The following is a 21745-nucleotide window of genomic DNA, read 5'->3' as shown; positions in this document are numbered from 1 at the left end:
TGTAGTTGTGGCACGGGACGCTGTAGTTGCAGCACACAGGCCCTCTAATTAGGGTGCAAGGTCTTGGTTGCCCCACAACATGATGGATCTTAGTTCCCCGACCAGGAATTGAACTCATGTCTCCTGCATCGGAAGGCAGGTTCTTAACCACCTGACCATCAGGGAAGTCCCCAGAAGGTGATATTTTAGATCACAATTTCTCATTCCCAGCATCATTGGCATTTGGGGCCAGAAAACTTCCTTTGTGGAGGGTTGGCCTGTGCGTGTGGGGTGGTCAGCAGCATCCCTGAGCTCTTCCTGGTAGATGCCAGTGGCCCCTCCAGTCGTTGACAAGCACGAATGTACCCAGACATTGCCAAATGTCAGGGGCAGGGAGGAACTTGCCTCTGGTTGAGAAGCGCTTTTTAGATAGATCGTTTTAATGGACTTTTGGAAAATTCCACTCTATTTCACTTATTTTTGGCTCAAGTCATTTAGAAGAAATAGACGTGTCTTCAAGCTTGGGATGTATGTGTTTTTATTTTAATTGCAGGTGTTTTAACTTGGTTTATAAGGACCCATGGGCCAGTACCGAGTGACTGACAGAATGTGTATACCTGAAACTCACACAGCGTTGTGAATCAGCTGTGTGTGCGCTCACTCAGTTGTCTCTGCCTGTTTGCAATGCCGTGGTTGCCAGGCTTCTCTGTCCGTAGTATTTCCTAGGCAAGAACACTGGAATGGGTTGCCATTTCCTCCTCCAGGGGGTCTTCCTGACCCAGCAATCAAACCGTCATCTTTTGTGTATCCTGCATTGGCAGGTGGAAATTCTGAGCACTCGGAGGAAAGTTTCACTTCAGATTTTAGTCTTTCTGGTATTCGGAAACACTGAGATATACTTGCCTATTAAGGGAACTCGAGTTACCATCATTAGACACTCTACCAATAGCTTTATAAACTTCTGTTAATTTAAATAACTCATTATACCAGGATTTTGGTTAACGACTGCTTTGTCTTATTTTTGGTAACAGCTCCTTTTGCGAATCTATCCTGCAGGGATTTATTGCGTGTATGTTGTGGACCGGGCACCAGGGATGACAGTGCCTGGTCCACAGCAAAGTGACAGAGACGCCTGCCGCCGGAGAGTGGGTGTTCTTAGAGACAGTCTGATGAAACCTTCTAAGAAGAAAGCAGCGCATACAAAATGCTGCACTGTGTTGAAGATTCACCTGCCATCTTTAGCTTGGGGTGTTTTTTCGAGCTGTGGCTTTTACATAGTAAAAAACGCACATGTTGAGTGTACGGCTCAGTGGCACCAGCGCCCACGCCAGTATGGAGAGCATCTCCAGGTCTTTCCCAGCCCCCTCGCCGTCTTCTAGGCAGTGTGCCCCCCTCCCTTCCAGAGTCACTCCTGCTGTCGTCATTCTGTCACCACTGATTGCTTTTGACTCGGCCTGAACTGCATGTAAGTGGAATCACACTAGGTGTACTCTTTTCCGACTGGCTTTCACCTAGCATTGTATCTGGAATGTTGTTGTTGTGGCTTTGGCAGTATCTAATTCTTCTTTTCCCCTGGAGAAGGAAATGGCAAATCACTCCAGTATCCTTGCCTGGGAAACCCCATGGACAGAGGAGTCTGGCAGGCTATAGTCCATGGTTCGCAAGAGTTGGACACAAGGACGACTGAACCACCGCCAATTCTTTTTCCTTGTGATACTGTTTTCCATTGTGTTAATACACCACAGTGTGTGTTAATAGGCCCTAATTTGTTTATCCATTTGGTTTGTTTGTTTTTAAAATCTATTGTTTTTCTTTTTGTTTTATTTATTTTCGTTTCTGGTGGGTTTTTTGTTTGTTTGTTTCAAAATATTTACTTTTTAATTGAAGGATAATTGCTTTACAGTTTGTTGTTTGTTCTGTCAGACATCAGCGTGAATCAGCCATAGGCGATGCCTAGGTCGTCTGCAGTCTGCCCCTGTTACGAATAAAGCTGCTGTGGCCTTTCTTGTATAGGTCTTTCGGTGTACATGATCACCTACTTCTGTTGGGTATTTACCATGGAGTGGAATTGCAGATCATGGGTATGTGATGTTTGGCTTTGGTAAATTTTGTCAACTAGTTTGCCGAATGATCAAATTAGTTGACAATCCTGCCAGCGGTGAATAAGTGTTCTAGTTGTTCCACATCATTACCAGTTTTTGTTATTGTCATACTTTTAAGTTTTTGCCATTCTGATGAAATCATAGTAGTTATCTCATGGTTTTAACATGCATCTCCTTGATGACTAATGACGTCGAGCATATTTTCAGATTCTTACTGACCATGTGAATATTATCTTTTATGAAGTACCTTTTCATATCCTTTGCTCGTTTTTCTGTTAAGTGTATGCCTTTTTCTAGTTCATTTGTAACAGTTCTTTGTATGTTCTGGGTATAAGTCATTTGTATGGATGTGTGTACTGCAGATGTTTATCTGCAGTCTGTAACTAGCTTTTGTACTATATTAATGGTATCTTTAGATGACCAAAGGCTAATTTTAATGAAGTCCAATTTATTAGTGTTTCCCTCCCTTTAGTGATTTTTGTGACCCTTGTATCTTTGCCTATCCCCACATCAGTCAAGATACTTCCATCTTCTAAAAGTTTCTCTGCTTTACTTCTTACACATAGGTCTATGATCCATCTTGAATTTTGTGTATGGCATGATGTAGAAGTCAAGGCTCATTTTTCCCCCACGTGCATATCATGTGATGTGCACTGTTTATTGAAAAAAAAATTCTTTTTCCACACGGGGCCTTTGCTGTTGGTCAAGTGACCATATATGTGTAGCTGTATTACTTGGCTGACTGTGTTATTTCTTGGTCTTTTTGTCTGTCCTTGCAGTAACACCACACTGTCTTACCCACTTACTAGAGTAATTAAGTCTGCAATAAATAGTAGCTTCAGCCTTGGTACCTGGTAATTCCTCTAGCTTCGTTCTTTAGGGTTACTTTGTACCTTAAACCTATTCATGAGTCTTTAGTTGAGTACCTTAATTAGCCTTGCTAGTAAAGTAATGTTCAAAATTCTCCAAGCCAGGCTTCAGCAGTATGTGAACCGTGAACTTCCTGATGTTCAAGCTGGTTTTAGAAATGGCAGAGGAACCAGAGATCAAATTGCCAACATCCGCTGGATCATCGAAAAAGCAAGAGAGTTCCAGAAAAACATCTATTTCTGCTTTATTGACTATGCCAAAGCCTTTGACTATGTGGATCACAAGAAACTGTGGAAAATTCTGAAAGAGATGGGAATACCAGACCACCTGACCTGCCTCTTGGGAAATCTGTATGCAGGTCAGGAAGCAACAGTTAGAACTGGACATGGAACAACAGACTGGTTCCAAATAGGAAAAGGAATATGTCAAGGCTGTATATTGTCACCCTGCTTATTTAACTTATATGCAGAGTACATCATGAGAGACGCTGGGCTGGAAGAAACACAAGCTGGAATCAAGATTGTCGGGAGAAATATCAGTAACCTCAGATATGCAGATGACACCACCCTTATGGCAGAAAGTGAAGAGGAACTAAAAAGCCTCTTGATGAAAGTGAAAGAGGAGAGTGAAAAAGTTGGCTTAAAGCTCAACATTCAGAAAACGAAGATCATGGCATCCGGTCCCACCACTTCATGGGAAATAGATGGGGAAACAGTGGAAACAGTGTCAGACGTTATTTTTTGGGGCTCCAAAATCACTGCAGATGGTGACTGCAGCCATGAAATTAAAAGACGCTTACTCCTTGGAAGGAAAGTTATGACCAACCTAGATAGCATATTCAAAAGCAGAGACATTACTTTGCCAACAAAGGTCTGTCTAGTCAAGGCTATGGTTTTTCCAGTGGTAATGTATGGATGTGAGAGTTGGACTGTGAAGAAGGCTGAGCGCCAAAGAATTGATGCTTTTGAACTGTGGCGTTGGAGAAGACTCTTGAGAGTCCCTTGGACTGCAAGGAGATCTACCCAGTCCATTCTGAAGGAGATCAGCTCTGGGATTTCTTCGGAAGGAATGATGCTAAAGCTGAAAGTCCAGTACTTTGGCCACCTCACTCGAAGAGTTGACTCATTGGAAAAGACTGATGCTGGGAGGGATTGGGGGCAGGAGGAGAAGGGGACGACAGAGGATGAGATGTCTGGATGGCATCACTGACTCGATGGACGTGAGTCTGAGTGAACTCCGGGAGTTGGTGATGCACGACTGAGCGACTAAACTGAACTGAACTGAAGTGAATCACTGAAAAGGTTTTTTTAATCCTTTCAAGTTTTAACTTCAGAGTCTTTTTAGAGTGAAGTGAATTAACTTGTATATCTGTGTAAGTTCTTTGCTTACATAGTCAAAACCAGTTAATTTGCTGCTTTATAAGTTAACTTCTTACTTAATGTCTAATTCTCTTTTTGGAGATTCCCCTATAATGTTTCATTTTCTATTGAGGGATAGAGAAGGAAAAAAGGAAATGTTGTCCTGGAGGTCTCCTCTTAATAGATATGAACTTTACTGGTAGGCAAAGTTCTTCCCTCATAGCTCAGTTGGTAAAGAATCCACCTGCAGTGCTGGAGACCTCAGTTCGATTCCTGGCTCAGGAAGATCCACTGGAGAAGGGATAGGCTACATACTCCACTATTCTTGGTCTTCCCTTGTGACTCAGCTGGTAAAGAATCCACCTGCAATTTGGAATACCTGGGTTTGATCCCGGGGTTGGGAAGATCCCCTGGAGAAGGGAAAGGCTACCCACTCTGGTATTCTGGCCTGGAGAATTCCATCAACTGCATAGTCCATGGGGTCGTAAAGAGTTGGTTGCGACTGAGCGACTTGGAGCGACTTTTACTTTCACTTCACTTACCAGTAGGCAAGACTCCTTGGAAGCAATAATTCAGTCAACCAGTACACCCCACTTTACCTCTGTAAAGAAGTTCAACATCATAAAGCTTGTTTCTCTTTGTACCTGCTCTTATGAAAGGAAAAATATATCATGAGAGTTTCTTACATATTTAATATTTTAAAATAAAAATCACCTCTATGATCCCTTTTACTGAGTGAAAGCAGTATTTCAATAGCATCTTTTGACTCTTTTAAATAAATTACACTCAAGATCTGTTAGGCATATATTTACTAACATTTTGGCACATTCCTTTATTTTCCTGAGCAATAAAAGGGGGATTTTATCAATATTTAACGTCAAATTCATGTTTCTGTTTTCAAATAGATAAAAGTTCATAGATAAAGTGTGTATAATGTACTAAATATTGCTTAGCATTATATAGACTAGTAAAGAGATTGTATAAAAAACTACCTCATAACTAGAATTTTCTAGTTTTAAAAGCATGTTTTACTAATACACATCTTCTTTTATACATACTTGATGTCTAAAATTATATAACTCACAACATTGTAAATGAACTATCCTTTAACTTTAAAAATTGATAACAATGAAATAAATCATACAATGGTTTTTATTTAATGCATATTACACTTTTAAAAGTATAAAGTCTTATAAAAAATTATATATATATATATGAATGATATGAATGTGTTAGTTGCTCGGTTGTGTCCAACTCCACGACCCCATGGACTGTAGCCCACCTGGCTCCTCAGTCCATGGGATTCTCCAGGCAAAAATACTGGAGTGGGTAGCCATGCCCTCCTCCAGGGATCGAATCTGGGTCTTGCAGGCAGATTCTTTACCATCTGAGCCACAAATTAAGATGATGGCTTATTAAGTTGTCATCACTTGGCTGGCCAGTTGGTGTCACTGTGGCCCAGGCAGTGAGAGGGTAGATGCTTCTGTTCTTTCTGTGTCTTACTGCCACTGTTTCCTTTTTCATTTGATTTCCCTTAGTCTCCTACTATGAGAGGCCCTGGTGGACTTGACCTCAGCATTCACATTGAAATAGAGGATATAATGGGAGAATTTGCCCTAGAAATTCCCTGGTAGCAGCTTAACATTTGTTAATGTTTCAAGGTTTGTTACTTGTCTTAGAGGGGCAACAGCTATGTGAAGAGAGAATAGGATAATAATCTTAGTATTATTGCAGTTCTTTACAGCAAAACTATTTTTGCTTCTAAATAAAAAGCAATTGGTATTTTCTAAAGAGTAGTGTAAAGTTTAATCTCTAAAGAATACAAATTATTCTTTTACTTATAAGCTACATGTTATTTATAATTTATTCTGTTACATTGTTGTTGTTCAGTCGCCCAGTCGTGTCCGACTCTTTGTGACCCCATGGACTGCAGCACACCAGGCCTCCCTCTCCCTTACCATCTCCTCAAGTTTGGCCAAGTTCATGTCCATTGCATCGGTGATGCCATCCAGCCATCTCATCCTCTGACGCCCTCTTCTCCTCCCCTCCATCTTTCCCAGCATTAGGGACTTTTCCAGTGAGTCAGCTGTTTGTATCAGATGACCAAAGTACTGGAACTTCAGCAACAATCCTGTCAGTTCAGCAACAGTCCTGCAGCACTGGTCAAAATATTAGGTTAGAAATGTGCAGTTTATACCATGAGTTTAAAGAAGCAAATATTAGCTCCTTGTGAGTTAAATTGAAACTTCTTGTGAATTAAGTTATATTTGGCAGATTTAGAAAAATCACCTTAGCCAAAATAAAACTTCTCCTCTGGTAGGCCCAGACTAAAATTCCTAATTCAGCCTTTTCCACCTGTGGACCTTGTCTCTAGAAAAACGTACATATATACAAGACTGCCACATCTCGTGTTCAGTTTCAAGGAGTTTAGGATCACTTGAATTCTGCCTGTGGATCCTTGGGTTCCCTATGTCTTAAATATTCCTGGTCTGCAAGTTTTGAGTTAAAGCACAGAATGTTAATTCAGTAGAAGTACCTTGAAGATCCCTGGATCTCACTACTTTAGTTTACAACTGAGGAAAAGGGGCCCTGAGGTTTTATGGAATTGCCTACATTGACTAGCTATATCAAAAACTTACGTGATTGGCTATAAGTACAGTGTCGCCAGGAATGTTCGTTCATTACCTTATCTCCAGGGCCTGGCAGCAGTACCTGCTACACGTACTTGATAATCGGGCTTTCATTAGATGTTTGGTGAATGAATGAACAAATATTAGAATGAGAACTAGAAACACAGTTTCAAGAGTTCCGTGGAACAACAGGAAGAAACATACTTTAGACTGGACACATCCTGTGTCCTTAATTTTCCAGCATGCATCATGGTCATTGTTGTTGTTGCTGCTGGAAATTTTATTGTTTTGAAAGTTTTTATTGTTATTTTTCTTTTACTCTTTTTTTGTTGTTGTTTTGTTAAATTGTTTCTCTGTTCCCCTGTACTTGTCAGTTTGGATAATATACTTCAGCAGTCTAAAGACTTGAGAAAGAATAGAAGAATAGGAATTATAAGAGCCTGTTTTGAACAGATTTCTTCCCCTCACCTTAATAATGTGACTGTCCATTTATGCATCTGCTTTTCCCAAGAGCTTGCAATTACATTTAGGACAGAGATAGTATATGCACACTGTACAGCTTATGGATCACAGTAATTTTTCAACAAAAGATTGAGTTTTAGTTTGACTTAACTTTAACATTGGAGAAGACAATGGCACCCCACTCCAGTACTCTTGTTTGGAAGATCCCATGGACGGAGGAGCCTGGTGGGCTGCAGTCCATGGGGTCACTAGGAGTCGGACACGACTGAGCGACTTCACTTTCACTTTTCACTTTCATGCATTGGAGAAGGAAATGGCAACCCACTCCAGTGTTCTTGCCTGGAGAATCCCAGGTTAGGGGGAGCCTGGTGGGCTGCTGTCTCTGGGGTTGCACAGAGTTGGACACGACTGAAGCAACTTAGTAACTTTAACATATTTTCTACCTCATTCATCCTACCCTGGAGTTTGAATAGCATGTGATGAATGTTTCTGCGTTACCTGAAAAATTTAGTAGCTCAGTCACATTTGATGAGGGCTTTTCCCTAAGGCCAGTTTTTATCAGATGTATATCTTGGACACTTTTAAAGGTATGGCAAATGTTTTTCAAGGATTGTTTAATCCTTGAAAATATAGATTCATTTTAATATTTTCTTTGTAAAGTATAGAATATATTCTTAGTACTGTTAACCACAAATTAAACTTTAAAATGTGTTTATTATATATACATCTATTAAATTAACTCTGGATTTGTATTCCTGTTTGGGAAATAGAAAATTGTGAATAAACATAATTTTTAATGAAAGGCTGAAGCCCTGTGTATTTTGGTTATAATTTTTAGATTGTGCCTTTATAAACAAATGCTATCATGGACAACTTTCACTAGGAGAAATTGTTTTGAATGTAGTTACATAAAAATATTTCCACAGTAATAGTGTTTGAATGAATTCGGAATTTTCTTGATGCAAATTGGTACATGATTTCGTTCTTATCAAACTTCAGTACTACTTAGAATCGAGACTATAGTCGATGCAGGGGTTGGGGTGGGACCAGGAGAATAGACAGTAAACTGTCAGAAGATAGTGATGCTTTAGATTCTTGTTAAAAGTTTGTTGAGGGACTGAGAGGGAAGTGGGCAGGGAGAGAGAAGTGAGATTGAGATTGTGTGTGCATATATCTGTGTGTGTGTTGATAAAATGGGGAGAGCAGGCAAGACAGGAGATTTGCTGTCTGGATCACGTGCAATAATAGGTATGAGAGGAGACTGTGGTCATAAAATAAGTTGTTAGGTTTAAAATTCCAAAAGTGTTGCTTCCTGAGCAATGACAAGGTTCAAAGAGTGGCTCTGGGAGTCCCAGTTGCATAAGTAGAACTGGCGTGAAAGATGAAAGGCGTTGTAGCTGAGATGTAAGTGTAGGTTGGGTGTACTGTATTAGTTGAGTATATTTTTTTATCTGTCATTACACTTTTTTGGCCCCTTGTCTAACCACATATCACCAAATCTGAATCAATCTACCTTACCCTTCCTACAAGCATACTGAGGGGGAAAAAATTATACATCTTTACAGACTGTTATTACTACAGCACATCATTCTACATCAGTGTAGGTAGACGGGCTCATGCAGTAGACTTTATTTCAAGTATTTCACAACTTATATTTTTTAAAAAACGCAACATACTACTTGCTGTATGTACATTAGTAGAATGTTTTTGATGAGCTATGAAAACTCAGATGCCTTATATATCACTTTGGAAGGATTGCAGACTGAACATAGAATCATTCCCTGAAAGTGTGCCCAATGTAGTGTGCAAAACGTTGGGAACACCCAGGATAATAGTAGGAGTTGTGGACAAAACGGAAAACCTGGGTGTGTCGGCGCCCTGGACTGGCTGAGAAGAAGGTAGGTGACCGAGTGGAGTCGTTTGGCCATCCACAGGGCGATGAGGGGTGGAAGTGAGCTGCACAAGGACAGAAAGCGGTTCCCTGTGGCAGAGTTCCTCAGGACGCAGACAGAGGAGTCCCTGCAGCAGAGTCATCTGGCTTACTTGTTTGAAATTCTGACTCCTGGGCTCCACACTCCAACTTAACAAGAACTACAGCAGGCGGCTAAGAAAAGCTGCGTTTTTAGTAGTTTTCTCAGATGATTCTTACCCAAGCTAACGTTTGAGAACTGGTAGTTTACCGTGGAGAGCTGAGAAAATGCTGCCCCTCCCTCTGCCCACTTGATAAACAGAATGTTGGAGAGTAGCCCTCTTTGACCCAGTGTAATTGTCAGAGAGGACACCATGAGGAGGCTAAGGATGTTGTAGTCTGTTTACAGCTGGGTTGGGAGTGTGGAAGTCTGGTGAACCACAGCTTTGCTTCTGGCAGATACTCCTTATAAGTAGCTAACTATGAAAACAACAAAAGGCGATTTTACATTACCAGAGTTCATAGAGTATTTAACACAAAATTTTCAAGCTGTTTCTTTTGAAATTTTATAAATGCTTTGGAAGGTTTTATCTGTTTTGAAGAATGAGATGTGTCAGTTCAGTTCAGTCGCTCAGTCGTGTCTGACTCTTTGTGACCCCATGAATCGCAGCACACCAGGCCTCCCTGTCCATCACCAACTCCCGGAGTTCACTGAGACTCACGTCCATCGAGGCAGTGATGCCATCCAGCCATCTCATCCCCTGTCGTCCCCTTCTCCTCCTGCCTCCAATCCCTCCCAGCATCAGAGTCTTTTCTAATGAGTCAACTCTTCGAGTGAGGTGGCCAAAGTACTGGAGTTTCAGCTTTAGCGTCATTCCTTCCAAAGAAATCCCAGGGCTGATCTCCTTCAGAATGGACTGGTTGGATCTCCTTGCAGTCCAAGGGAATCTCAAGAGTCTTCTCCAATACCACAGTTCAAAAGCATCAATTCTTCGGCGCTCAGCCTTCTTCACAGTCCAACTCTCACATCCATACATGAGCACTGGAAAAACCATAGCCTTGACTACATAGACCTTTGTTGGCAAAGTAATGTCTCTGCAATTGAGAAAATTAAATAAGTATTAGTATTACATATCTGCTAAATGCTATTAATGCCAAAAAGGAATAAGATAGATGGTCTTAGGGATCTTGCTGTCTTCAGGAAGAGAGAATACAGACAAATACTCTTGATGCTGTGTGAGAGGTGATGTTCTTGGCCTAGTATGGCATGGTGTGAGAGAAAGGATATTAATGACTAGGGAACTGCTCTCCAAGCCAAATCTAAAGGACGAACTAACCAGACCAAGAAGGATAAAGAATAATCCCATCAATAGGAGACCATAGAATTGAAAATTCACCATTATTGGAGTGGGGAATATGGGGGCAGAGGTGTGCGAAGTGTGACTGAAGAGGTAAGTAGGGATAAGGTTCTGTAAAACCTCAGAACCATGTGGAGGTTCTGACTTTACCTAAAAGTGGAGGACTTCAGACTTTACCTAAAATGATGTAAAAACTTGAAGGGCCTGTGGCATTTGCATTTTAGAAAGTTGTTTCTGCCTACTGTTCAGGGAATCCATTTCAAGGCTGACAAGACTAGAGAGGAGGGAGACGTTTCAATTAGGTCACCACGGGAAGAAGCAGAGTGAGACTTTGGACTTTGCTCTCCGGAGAGAAACTAGAGCCCGTAAAAGACCCCAAGCCATTTTTAAAGATGCAGATAGGAGGAAAACTGGGAAGATGCAGCGTGGGGAAACTAGGGGGAAGAGAGTCTGTAGTTTATAGACTGCTTGGAGAATCCGTACACGTGGTTGGTGCTTACGATGCATGCCTAGCAAACTCCTCCCTCTTAAGCTTTTTCTTTCTCTCTCTGAGTAGAAAGGGAATTCTCATTAATAAATCTCTAGTTCTGCTTCTTTGTAGTGTTGTGCGTCTTATTAAGGATGTGTATTTTAAAGCAAATTTGCCAAACATTTGGTTTTTTGTTAATTTTGCACTAACTTTAGTTCAAAAGTAGATTACTATGCTAAATTATAAGGTTACATTTTTAACCTCATACTTATTCTTACCTCTGTTAAAATATGCAAATAGAAGCAAGTCATTTTGGTTGAAAATGAGCCACCCCCTCACAGCTTTTATGGAAGCTGTAACTACAAGTATTAATTTATGTCCTTTGAAAAGAAACTATATGTGAAACTTTTTTTGACGAAAGCATTACATTTTAATTGTTTGAAGATTTATTTTTTAAAACTATTAAATACTCCAGTATTATATAGTATTATCCTAGTAGCTTGAATAGAAAGTTAACTTCAGGTTTATACTGTTTTATTGTTCAGTTGTTAAGCATGACTTTGCAGAGACTTAAACCTTGAGTTGAATATGAGCAATATAAAATTGCAAAGTAAGGATTTTACATTGTTGGTTGCAAATAGGCTCATTGTCTCCCAAGTATATTCTGGAAACTATAGAAGGAAATGCAGTAGCAGCTATTTTAAAAATTACTAAGGTAGTCACATGGAGAAGGCAGTAGCACCCCACTCCAGTACTCTTGCCTGGAAAATCCCATGGACAGAGGAGCCTGGTAGGCTGCAGTCCGTGGGGTTGCTAGGAGTCAGACACGACTGAGCGACTTCACTTTCACTTTTCACTTTCATGCATTGGAGAAGGAAATGGCAACCCACTCCAGTGTTCTTGCCTGGAGAATCCCAGGGATGGTGGAGCCTGATGGGCTGCCGTCTATGGGGTCTCACAGAGTCGGACACGACTAAAGCGACTTAGCAGCAGTAGCAGCAGCAAGGTAGTCACAGCCTCACCACTGAGACATTTTAAAAATTTAAGAGTTATGTAGAAACACATTTTAAAGTTCTTGTGAACTATGGGGCTAAATTATATTACTTAGAGAATATGTATTTTACAGAGAGCATTCAACAAGCTCGTAAAATACTGAGTGTTTTCTCACAGGTCATGCATTCCTCTCTCATAGAGCATATCGTTTTGTGTTGGAGCAACTTAACAGTCAGACAGCTATCAGAATGATAATTCTGTTCACACTCTGAATGGACCTGTTCATACCACTTTGGTTAGGCTCCTTCTGTTAGTAACAATTTAAGCAAAGGAGCCATAGTGGTTTTCAGATGTTACAGCTGTTTTACATACAGGACTACAGGACAGGAGGCTTTTTTCCTGGAAGAACTTTTTGTTTGTTGAGTAAAGGACCCTTGGGAGACCACTGGAAGGGGTTTGAGTGAAATGTAACATCCTCAGACAGCTAGCAGTTGTTCTTCCAGAAACCATGCGTGACAAAAGGGAAGCATCCCGTAACTTCTGAAAACTTAGGGGGTGAGAGGTGTACATCAAACTTACTATTGAACCCGTTACTATCTCCTCTCTTCCCAGCTACTACTGCTGCATCTCTCTTTTGGGAATTTGCACACTGTTTTGTGACAGGACAAATGATTCAAATGAGTAGAGTTCTTTCAGTTAAGTTCTAAGAATACAGTAAACACAACTCTCTTGGACCTCTCTTCCCCTTTGTATGTTATTTATGGTTTTTTATCCCTTATATTTTGAGAGATGTCTTCATCACTTTTTTACTTATGGAGAGCTGAAAAGCTGTCAAGACTTGGAGCAAAGCAATATCTAGGGAAACCACTCTATAAATAATTGACCTTAATAACCAAATTCACAAAGTTTAAGAAATATCTTGGTGCTTTGACATTATTTATTTTGTAAGTGATGATTATCTGGTTTTTGATACGTGGTTTTAACGTTAATACAAATAAAAGGATCACTAATATTTAAAACTAGAAACCATTAATGTAGTACATTAGTATATTAAAAAATAAACTAGGAAGGTAAAGATGATTTATTCAGCAAAATGAACAGACTCAGAGATTTGGTTTTAAAATAGGAAGTAAGTAAAAGTGAGGGTAAAGTGTGTTTTTAATTCGAAGTGCTCCCCCAAAACACTACACAGATGAAAAAGATGTCCCGAGACAAGAGATTTTAAGTGACACTAGAATGTAAGTGAAGTAGAATGACAGTTGTTGTCTCTTTTGTACCAGTAGGAAATTACAAGTGGAGAATGTTTAAACTTGAGCAGATTCTGAAATAATGAGTTTTAAAAGATATTTGTTAACTAAATTGTTTAAAGACAACATACTAGGTAAAATAAATTCCGAGTCTTTAATAAATTGCTGGTAGCTATTTACATTTATGATAGATTAATTAATATTGTTTTCTGGTGCTTAGTCCTATTTCTGTGTGGCCTTTTTCCCATTTGTAAAATAGTAGAGATAATACTACTAAATGAGGTTATTTTAGGCAGTTCTTCCTTTTATAGTTCCAAATGCATTAATTTTGGTTGCTGCTGCTGCTGCTAAGTCGCTTCAGTCGTGTCCGACTCTCTGCGACCCCATAGATGGCAGCCCACCAGGCTCCCCCGTCCCTGGGATTCTCCAGGCAAGAACACTGGAGTGGGTTGCCATTTCCTTCTCCGATGCAGGAAAGTGAAAAGTGAAAGTGAAGTCACTCAGTCATGTCTGACTCTTTGTGACCCCATGGACTGCAGCCTACTAGGCTCCTCCATCCATGGGATTTTCCAGGCAAAAGTACTGGAGTGGGGTGCCATCGCCTTCTTCTAATTTTGGTTGCTGTGGTTTAATTAAATAATGCCTGTCCCCAACACCACAGCTCAGATTGCTGTCACCACATTGTATTAAGTGTAATTGTATAAAGTACATGGAGAAGGCAATGGCACCCCACTGCAGTGTTCTTGCCTGGAGAATCCCAGGACGGGGGAGCCTGGTGGGCTTGCCGTCTCTGGGGTCGCATAGAGTCGGACACGACTGAAGCGACTTAGCAGCAGCAGCAGCAGTATAAAGTACAAACTTAGACTATAAATGGCCATGTGAATACCAATGCATATCACGATTGTTGTGTAATCATGTCACTTTCACAGTCTTTTGGTGATGGTCACTGTATTTGCTATTCATTTCATACACAGATAGCAAATCATGTGGCTGTGTTATCACCTTGTATCTTGCTCATAAACCCATGTGATGTTTTACAGAAGTGGATAAGCAAAAGGGGATGGGTGAACAAAGACAGAAGTGCAGCAAAGAAATATAAAAGGGTAACTGTGGAAGGAGCGAAACTCAGATCAGACCTAAACGAGTTGTAGGGAAATAGCTGCCCCACCGGTCTGTTGGCACTGCTGCACTGTTGGAGGGGCTCTAGATTGGAGCCAGAGGGACTTGGTGAAAGCTCACTTAAAGACAGAAGCAAGGAAAGAATCTTTAAAGTTTGGAGATGAATTATTGAAGTTCATGGAATGATCGGTTTTTCCCGTTAACCACTTTGCATGGTTTCGACCTGCTTGTATATTTTTATAATCTTGATCTTGCCCTGTCATGCAGAGTGAGGACCGACTGTATGTAAAGTGCTTAGAACAATCCCTGGCACATAGTAAGTTCTTGAGAAATGTTTGCTGTCGTGATTATTACTGATAGCACTGATTAGTTGTAAAGATGATTTTAACAGAGGAGTGCGATGGCTAACTTCAACTGAGTGCCCCAAAATATGTACTGGGTATCTTGCCCATATTCTTTTATGTTTTTTAAAGTTTGTTCTTTATCTTTGTTACTGCTGCTGGGTCTTGGTTCCTGGGCATAGGCTTTCTCTGGCTGCGATGAGTGGGGCTCCTCTCTCTGGTTGCAGCACATGGGGCTTGTTACGGTGGTAGCCTCTTCTAGAGCTCTGGAGAAGCGTGGGCTCTTGGGCAGGCAGGCCAAGATACTCTGTGGCCTGTGAGATCTTCCCAAAAACTACAGAACATCGTGGAAAGAAGTTTAAAAAGTTCTAAATAAATGGAAGGGCATCTCACGTTCATGGATCAGATGGGAATCTCCCCAAATTGATCAGATTCAGCACAGTCTCTATCAGAATCGCAACTGGCTTTTTTTTTTAATTTTAAAAATTGACAAACTGATCAGATGTAAACACAAAGGATGCAGAATGCCCAGAGAATTGAAAATGAAGAACAGAGTTGTAGGACTCATTACTTCTGATTTCAAAACTTACTACCACAAAGCTACAGTAATCGTAACAATATGGTACTGACTTAAGGATGACGTACAGATCAGTGGGACAGAATTGAGAGTAGAGAAATAGACCCTACATTTATGGTCAGTTGAGTTTCAGCAAGGGTGCCAAGACAGTTTTCAATGTGGAAAGGATGTGTGTATGCTGTCTCTTCAATTGTGTCTGACTCTTTGTGACCCCATGGACTGTAGTTCTTCAGGCTTCCCTGTCCATGAGGTTCTCCAGGCAAGAGCAGTAGAGTGGGTTGCCATACCCTCCTCCAGGGCATCTTCCTGACCCAGGAATTGAACCTGCATCTCTTACATCTCCTGAATTAGCAGGTGGGTTCCTTACCACTAGCGGCACCTGGGAAGCCCGTGGAAAGAATAGTCCTAAACAAATGGTTCTGGGACAACTGGATATCCACATGCGAAAAATGAAGTTGAACGCAGACCACACACCATCACTCTCACCATAGTTAGAAATTAACTGAAAATGGATCTATGACTTAAATGTAAGAGCTAAAAGTATAAAACTCTTAGAAGAAAAACTTAGTGGTGGATCTTTATAACCTTGGAATAGGCACTTTAGTTTCTTAAATATGATGCCGAAATCATAAGCAACAAAAGAATGAATAGGTAAATCAGACTTTATCAAAATTTAAAACTTTTGTGCTTCAAAGAACACCATGAAGAAAGTGAACAGCCAACAAAGTGGGGGAAAAATATAAGTCATATCATTGATAAGTGATTTTTATCTATATCAGTGAAATGATAAATGCCCCAATTAAAAACGGGGCAGTAGATTTGACTTGACATTTCTCCAGGGGAGATATTCAAATGCAAATAAGCACATGTAAAGATGCTCAACATCATTAGACATCATGGAAATGAAAATCATCACTTCAGTAAGATACTGCTTCACACCTGCCTAGTGACTGTAATCAAAAAGACAGACAATAACAAGTATTGATGAAAATGTGGAGAAATTAGAACCTTCATACATTGCTTTTGGGAATGTGAAATGGTACAACCCTTTCAGAAGACAGTTCTGACAGTTCCTTGAAAAGTTAAACATAGAGTTACTATCTGACCTAACCAGGAGTATAGAATAATGTCCAAAACTGGCTTGAAACTCAGCATTTAAAAAACGAAGATCATGGCATCCAGTCCCATCACTTCCTGGCAGATAGATGGGAAAACAGTGGAAACAGTGACAGTCTTTATTGTTTTGGGCTCCAGAATCACTGCAGATGGTAACTGCAGCCATGAAATTAAAAGACACTTGCTCCTTGGAAGAAAAGCTATGACAAACCTAGACAGCCTATTAAAAAGCAGAGACATCACATTGCCCACAAAGGTCTGTATGGTCAAAGCTATGGTTTTTCCAGTAGTCATGTACGGATGTGAGAGTTGGACTGTAAAGAAGGCTGAGCACTGAAGAATTGATGCTTTCAAATTGTGCTGGAGAAGACTCTTGAGAGTCCCTTGGACAGCAGGAACATCAAACCACTCATTCCTAAAGAAATCAACCCTGAATATTCATTGGAAGAACTGATGCTGCAGCTCCAATACTTTGGCCACCTGATGCAAAGAATTGACCCATTGGAAAAGAGCCTGATGCTAGGAAAGATTGAAGGCAGGAGAAGGGGACGACAGAGGATGAGATGGTTGGATGGCATCACCAACTCAATGGACATGAGTTTGAGTAAGCTCCGGGAGTTGGTGATGGACAGGGAGGCCTGGTGTGCTGCAGTCATGGGGTCTCAAAGAGTTGGCCATGACTGAACAATAACACTAACAACCAGAGTAAGCAGTACACAGAAAGTGCATTAGTGTTGGTGAGGAGCTGGGGAAAGGTGGAAGTGGGAAGTGACCTCTAACGGGTACAGTTTCTTTTTAAGGTGATGAAGATGCTTAGATAATGATGTCTGCACAACCTGTAAATATACAGACCCCACAGAATTACACACTTTAAAAGGGCAGACTTTATGACAGTGAAGTGAATTCATTGTACCATGGGTACTGTGTGTCTATCATTCAGTCAAGAAACAGAGCATCATTATGAGCTTTTACATCACTGCTCTTTCCCCACATGAGCCACATGGCTCAGTCTCTCATTTTGTTCAGAATTCTGCACAAATTTTACCTCTTCAGATAGACCTTCCCTGAATATCCCATCCAAAATAGCACACTTTGCTTGTCACTCTGTATCCCTCATCAGTTCAGTTGCTTAGTCGTATCCGACTCTTTGCGACCCCATGAATCCCAGCACACACCAGGCCTCCCTGTCCAACACCAACTTACAGAGTTCACTCAAACTCATGTCCATCGAGTTGGTGATGCACCCAGTCATCTCATCCTCTGTCGTCCCCTTCTCCTCCTGCCCCCAATCCCTCCCAGCATCAGAGTCTTTTCCAATGAGTCAGCTCTTCACATGAGGTCGCCAAAGTATTGGAGTTTCAGCTTCAGCATCAGTCCTTCCAATGAACACGCAGGACTGATCTCCTTTAGGATGGACTGGTTGGATCTCCTTGCAGTCCAAGGGACTCTCAAGAGTCTTCTCCAACACCACAGTTCAAAAGCATCAGTTCTTCGGTGCTCAGCTTTCCTTATAGTCAACTCTCACATCCATACGTGACCACTGGAAAAACCATAGCCTTGACTAGACAGACCTTTATTGGCAAAGTAATGTCTCTGCTTTTCAATATGCTATCTAGGTTGGTCATAACTTTCCTTCTAAGGAGTAAGCGTCTTTTAATTTCATGGCTGCAGTCACCATCTGCAGTGATTTTGGAGCCCCAAAAAATAAAGTCAGCCACTGTTTCCACTGTTTCCCCATCTATTTCCCATGAAGTGATGGGACCAGATGCCATGATCTTCTTTTTCTGAATGTTGAGCTTTAAGCCAGCTTTTTCACTCTCCTGTTTCACTTTCATCAAGAGGCTTTTTAGTTCCTCTTCATTTTCTGCCATAAGGGTGGTGTCATCTGCATATCTGAGGCTATTGATATTTCTCCTGGCAATCTTGATTCCAGCTTGTGCTTCTTCCAGCCCAGCATTTCTCATGATGTACTCTGCATATAAGTTAAATAAGCAGGATGACAATATACAGCCTTGATATACTCCTTTTCCTATTTGGAACCAGTCTGTTGTTCCATGTCCAGTTCTAACTGTCGCTTCCTGACCTGCATATAGGTTTCTCAAGAGGCAGGTCAGGTGGTCTGGTATTCCCATCTCTTCAGAATTTTCCACAGTTTATTGTGATCCACACAGTCAAAGGCTTTGGCATAGTCAATAAAGCAGAAATAGATGTTTTTCTGGAACTCTCTTGCTTTTTCCATGATCCAGTGGATGTTGGCAATTTGATCTCTGGTTCCTCTGCCTTTTCTAAAAGAAGCTTGAACATCTGGAAGTTCACAGTTCACATATTGCTGAAGTCTGGCTTGGAGAATTTTGAGCGTTACTTTACTAGCATGTGAGATGAGTGCAATTGTGCAGTAGTTTGAGCATTCTTTGGCATTGCCTTTCTTTGGGATTGGAATGAAAACTGACCTTTTCCAGTCCTATGGCCGCTGCTGAGTTTTGCAAATTTGCTGGCATATTGAGTGCAGCACTTTCACAGCATCATCTTTCAACAGGAATTCCATCACCACCACTAGCTTTGTTCATAGTTATGCTTTCTAAGGCCCACTTGACTTCACATTCCAGGATGTCTGGCTCTAGGTGAGTGATCATACCATCATGATTATCTTGGTTGTGAAGCTCTTTTTTGTACAGTTCTTCTGTGTATTCTTGCCACCTCTTCTTAATATCTTCTGCTTCTGTTAGGTCCATACCATTTCTGTCCTTTATCGAGCCCATCTTTGCATGAAACGTTCCCTTGGTATCTCTAATTTTCTTGAAGAGATTCTAGTCTTTCCCATTCTGTTGTTTTCCTCTATTTCTTTGCATTGATTGCTGAAGAAAGCTTTTTTATCTCTCCTTGCTATTCTTTGGAACTCTGCAATCATCTGCTTATATCTTTCCTTTTCTCCTTTGCTTTTCACTTCTCTTCTTTTCACAGCTATTTAAGGCCTCCCCAGACAGCCATTTTGCTTTTTTGCATTTCTTTTCCATGGTGATGGTCTTGATCCCTGTCTCCTGTACAATGTCACGAACCTCAGTCCATAGTTCATCAGGCACTCTGTCTATCAGATCTAGTCCCTTAAATCTGTTTCTCACTTCCACTGTATAATCATAAGGGATTTCATTTAGGTCATACCTGAATGGTCTAGTGGTTTTCCCCACTTTCTTCAATTAGGAGTTCATGATGTGAGCCACAGTCAGCTCCCAGTCTGGTTTTTGCTGACTGTATAGAGCTTCTCCATCTTTGGCTGCAAAGAATATAATCAATCTGAGGTACCCTCTTACCCTGCCTTAAAAAATTAAACTTACTACTTATTACAGTTTCTACTTGAACTGTGGGTTCAAGCAGTCTACCTACAGTCAAATTTTTGTATAACTTTTCCTTTGGTTCTCTGTATCCACAGTTCAGCTCTGAGGAGTCAACCACCTTGGATCTTGTAGTACTGCAGTACAAGCATATTTATTGAAAAAAAAATGCATATAAGGTGACAGTTCAAACCTGTGTTTTTCAAGGGTCACCGGTATTTTTACTGTAGTGCATTGTACCTGAGATGCATTCATTTACTATCCGTCTCCTCCTTCGGTCACACCTCAGATGAGTCTGATGGACAGAGGTGGTCTGTTTCCTGCAGTGCTCCATGTGTAGTATCCATAGCAGTGACTGTCGTGAACTTGGTGCTCAGTAGATGTTGATTGAATGAATAAATAAATCCTCTATATTTCAGAGTTCAAGAAGTACTTTTTCTTTTCTTATTCGGTTCTCCTGGACTTAGCCCCTATTCCAAATTCTTCTGATACTGTCTTTACTTTGGCACCAGGTTCAACTTTTATATTAATATTTATATATCTTGTCTCTCCTTTGTGTTATCTTTTTCTCTGCCGAGCAAGTGTAGCATAGTAAGAATAAGCAGATACTCAATAAATTTTAAAGTGAGCTTATTGCTGCAGCAACTCTGTCGGTTTGTGTGGGGGTGTGCTGGGTCTTCGCTGCTGCGCATGGACTTGTCGCTGCGGCGGCTTCTCTCGTTGTGCAGCACGGGCTCCGGGGCCTGCGGACTTCAGTGGTTGTGGTCCCAGGCTTGAGCGCACAGGCTTGGGAGTTGTGGCACATGGGCTTAGCTGCTCTGCAGCATGTGGGATCTTCCCAAATCAGCGGTCAAGCCTGTGTCTTCTGTGTTGGCAGGTGGATTCCTTATGTTGAGCCATCAGAGAAGCCTGCAACTTCTTAATCTATGCGATGTTGTCATAAGTCCCTTAGTTTATTTAACAAATTCATTTACTTATTTGTCCAACAAATATTTATTGAATATGTTAGTGATAATCACTATGAGAAAAATAAAACTAGATAATCAGAAAAGAAGTTCCTGTATGAAGGTTGCTGGAGTTTCAGATTCTAGCTGTACATTATATGTGGTGGAATAGGGCCTTAAGGAAGAATTTCAAAGACATCTTCTAGTGTATCACTAACTTATCGTTACAAAGAACCAGTAGAGTCTAGTCATAGACTGATTATGAAAATTGGGTAATTCCTCATATCCAAGCCAGAGGCAAGAAAGAACTTTTAGTTGGAAATCTGTGTTTCATGGCTTTCTCTCTTTTCTTTTACTGTAAGACTGAATGTCAAATATTGTATTTATTACAGTTACAAGCTTAATTGCAGTTAGGTTGGCAAATATCAGTAATTTAAAATAAATCTAAATCACAAGAAATTTTCTTTTCCTTACACTGATTGAAGCCCTGTTTACCTAGCTAACCTGCAAATCAGAGGGAAACTTAATATTGCAAGTGAATGATTTATGTTAAACATCACCAAAGGCTCATCAAGATGATATTAGACATCACTGAGCTTTTTAATATTAGACATGACTTTTTAGTCATCTTAATTCTGTCCTTGAAATGATTTTCCTTATGTATCAGAAGATTCGAAATTTGAAATTGAATTTTAATATCTGTCTGATGCTTAAGTCTAAACTAATGAAACTATTTTATATTTGGTGTACACTGTATCTCTTATAGCAAACCTTGCTTAGTTTGCTGCAGATATACATCATCTTGGACCACCATGACAGCATAAGGGAATACTACACAGTAGAGAGAAAAATAGTTCACCATGTGATTAAAAGGACAAAATTATGCGGAACTGCTGTATGGTGTGAGATTTTTACAAGATTTTCTCTTTTATTCAAATGTTG

General features: G+C 40.6%; 1 protein-coding gene across 10 annotated transcripts in view; it reads left to right on the top strand.

Moving 5' to 3' along the window:
- The window catches only part of ARFIP1 (ADP ribosylation factor interacting protein 1), a 157547-nt gene that overhangs the window by 71884 nt on the left and 63918 nt on the right, over positions 1 to 21745 (top strand). Inside the window, exon 3 of one of the 10 annotated variants that reach the window (XM_059875919.1) lies at positions 1036 to 21744. Coding sequence (XP_059731902.1) covers positions 3033 to 4160 — 1128 coding nt within the window. The 5' untranslated portion in view covers positions 1036 to 3032 and the 3' untranslated portion in view covers positions 4161 to 21744. 10 annotated transcript variants of the gene reach the window in all.

The sequence above is a fragment of the Bos taurus genome, chromosome 17 (genome assembly GCF_002263795.3).
Source record: "Bos taurus isolate L1 Dominette 01449 registration number 42190680 breed Hereford chromosome 17, ARS-UCD2.0, whole genome shotgun sequence".
Lineage (NCBI taxonomy): Eukaryota > Metazoa > Chordata > Mammalia > Artiodactyla > Bovidae > Bos > Bos taurus.
This window is presented reverse-complemented; position numbering and strand designations above follow the sequence as displayed.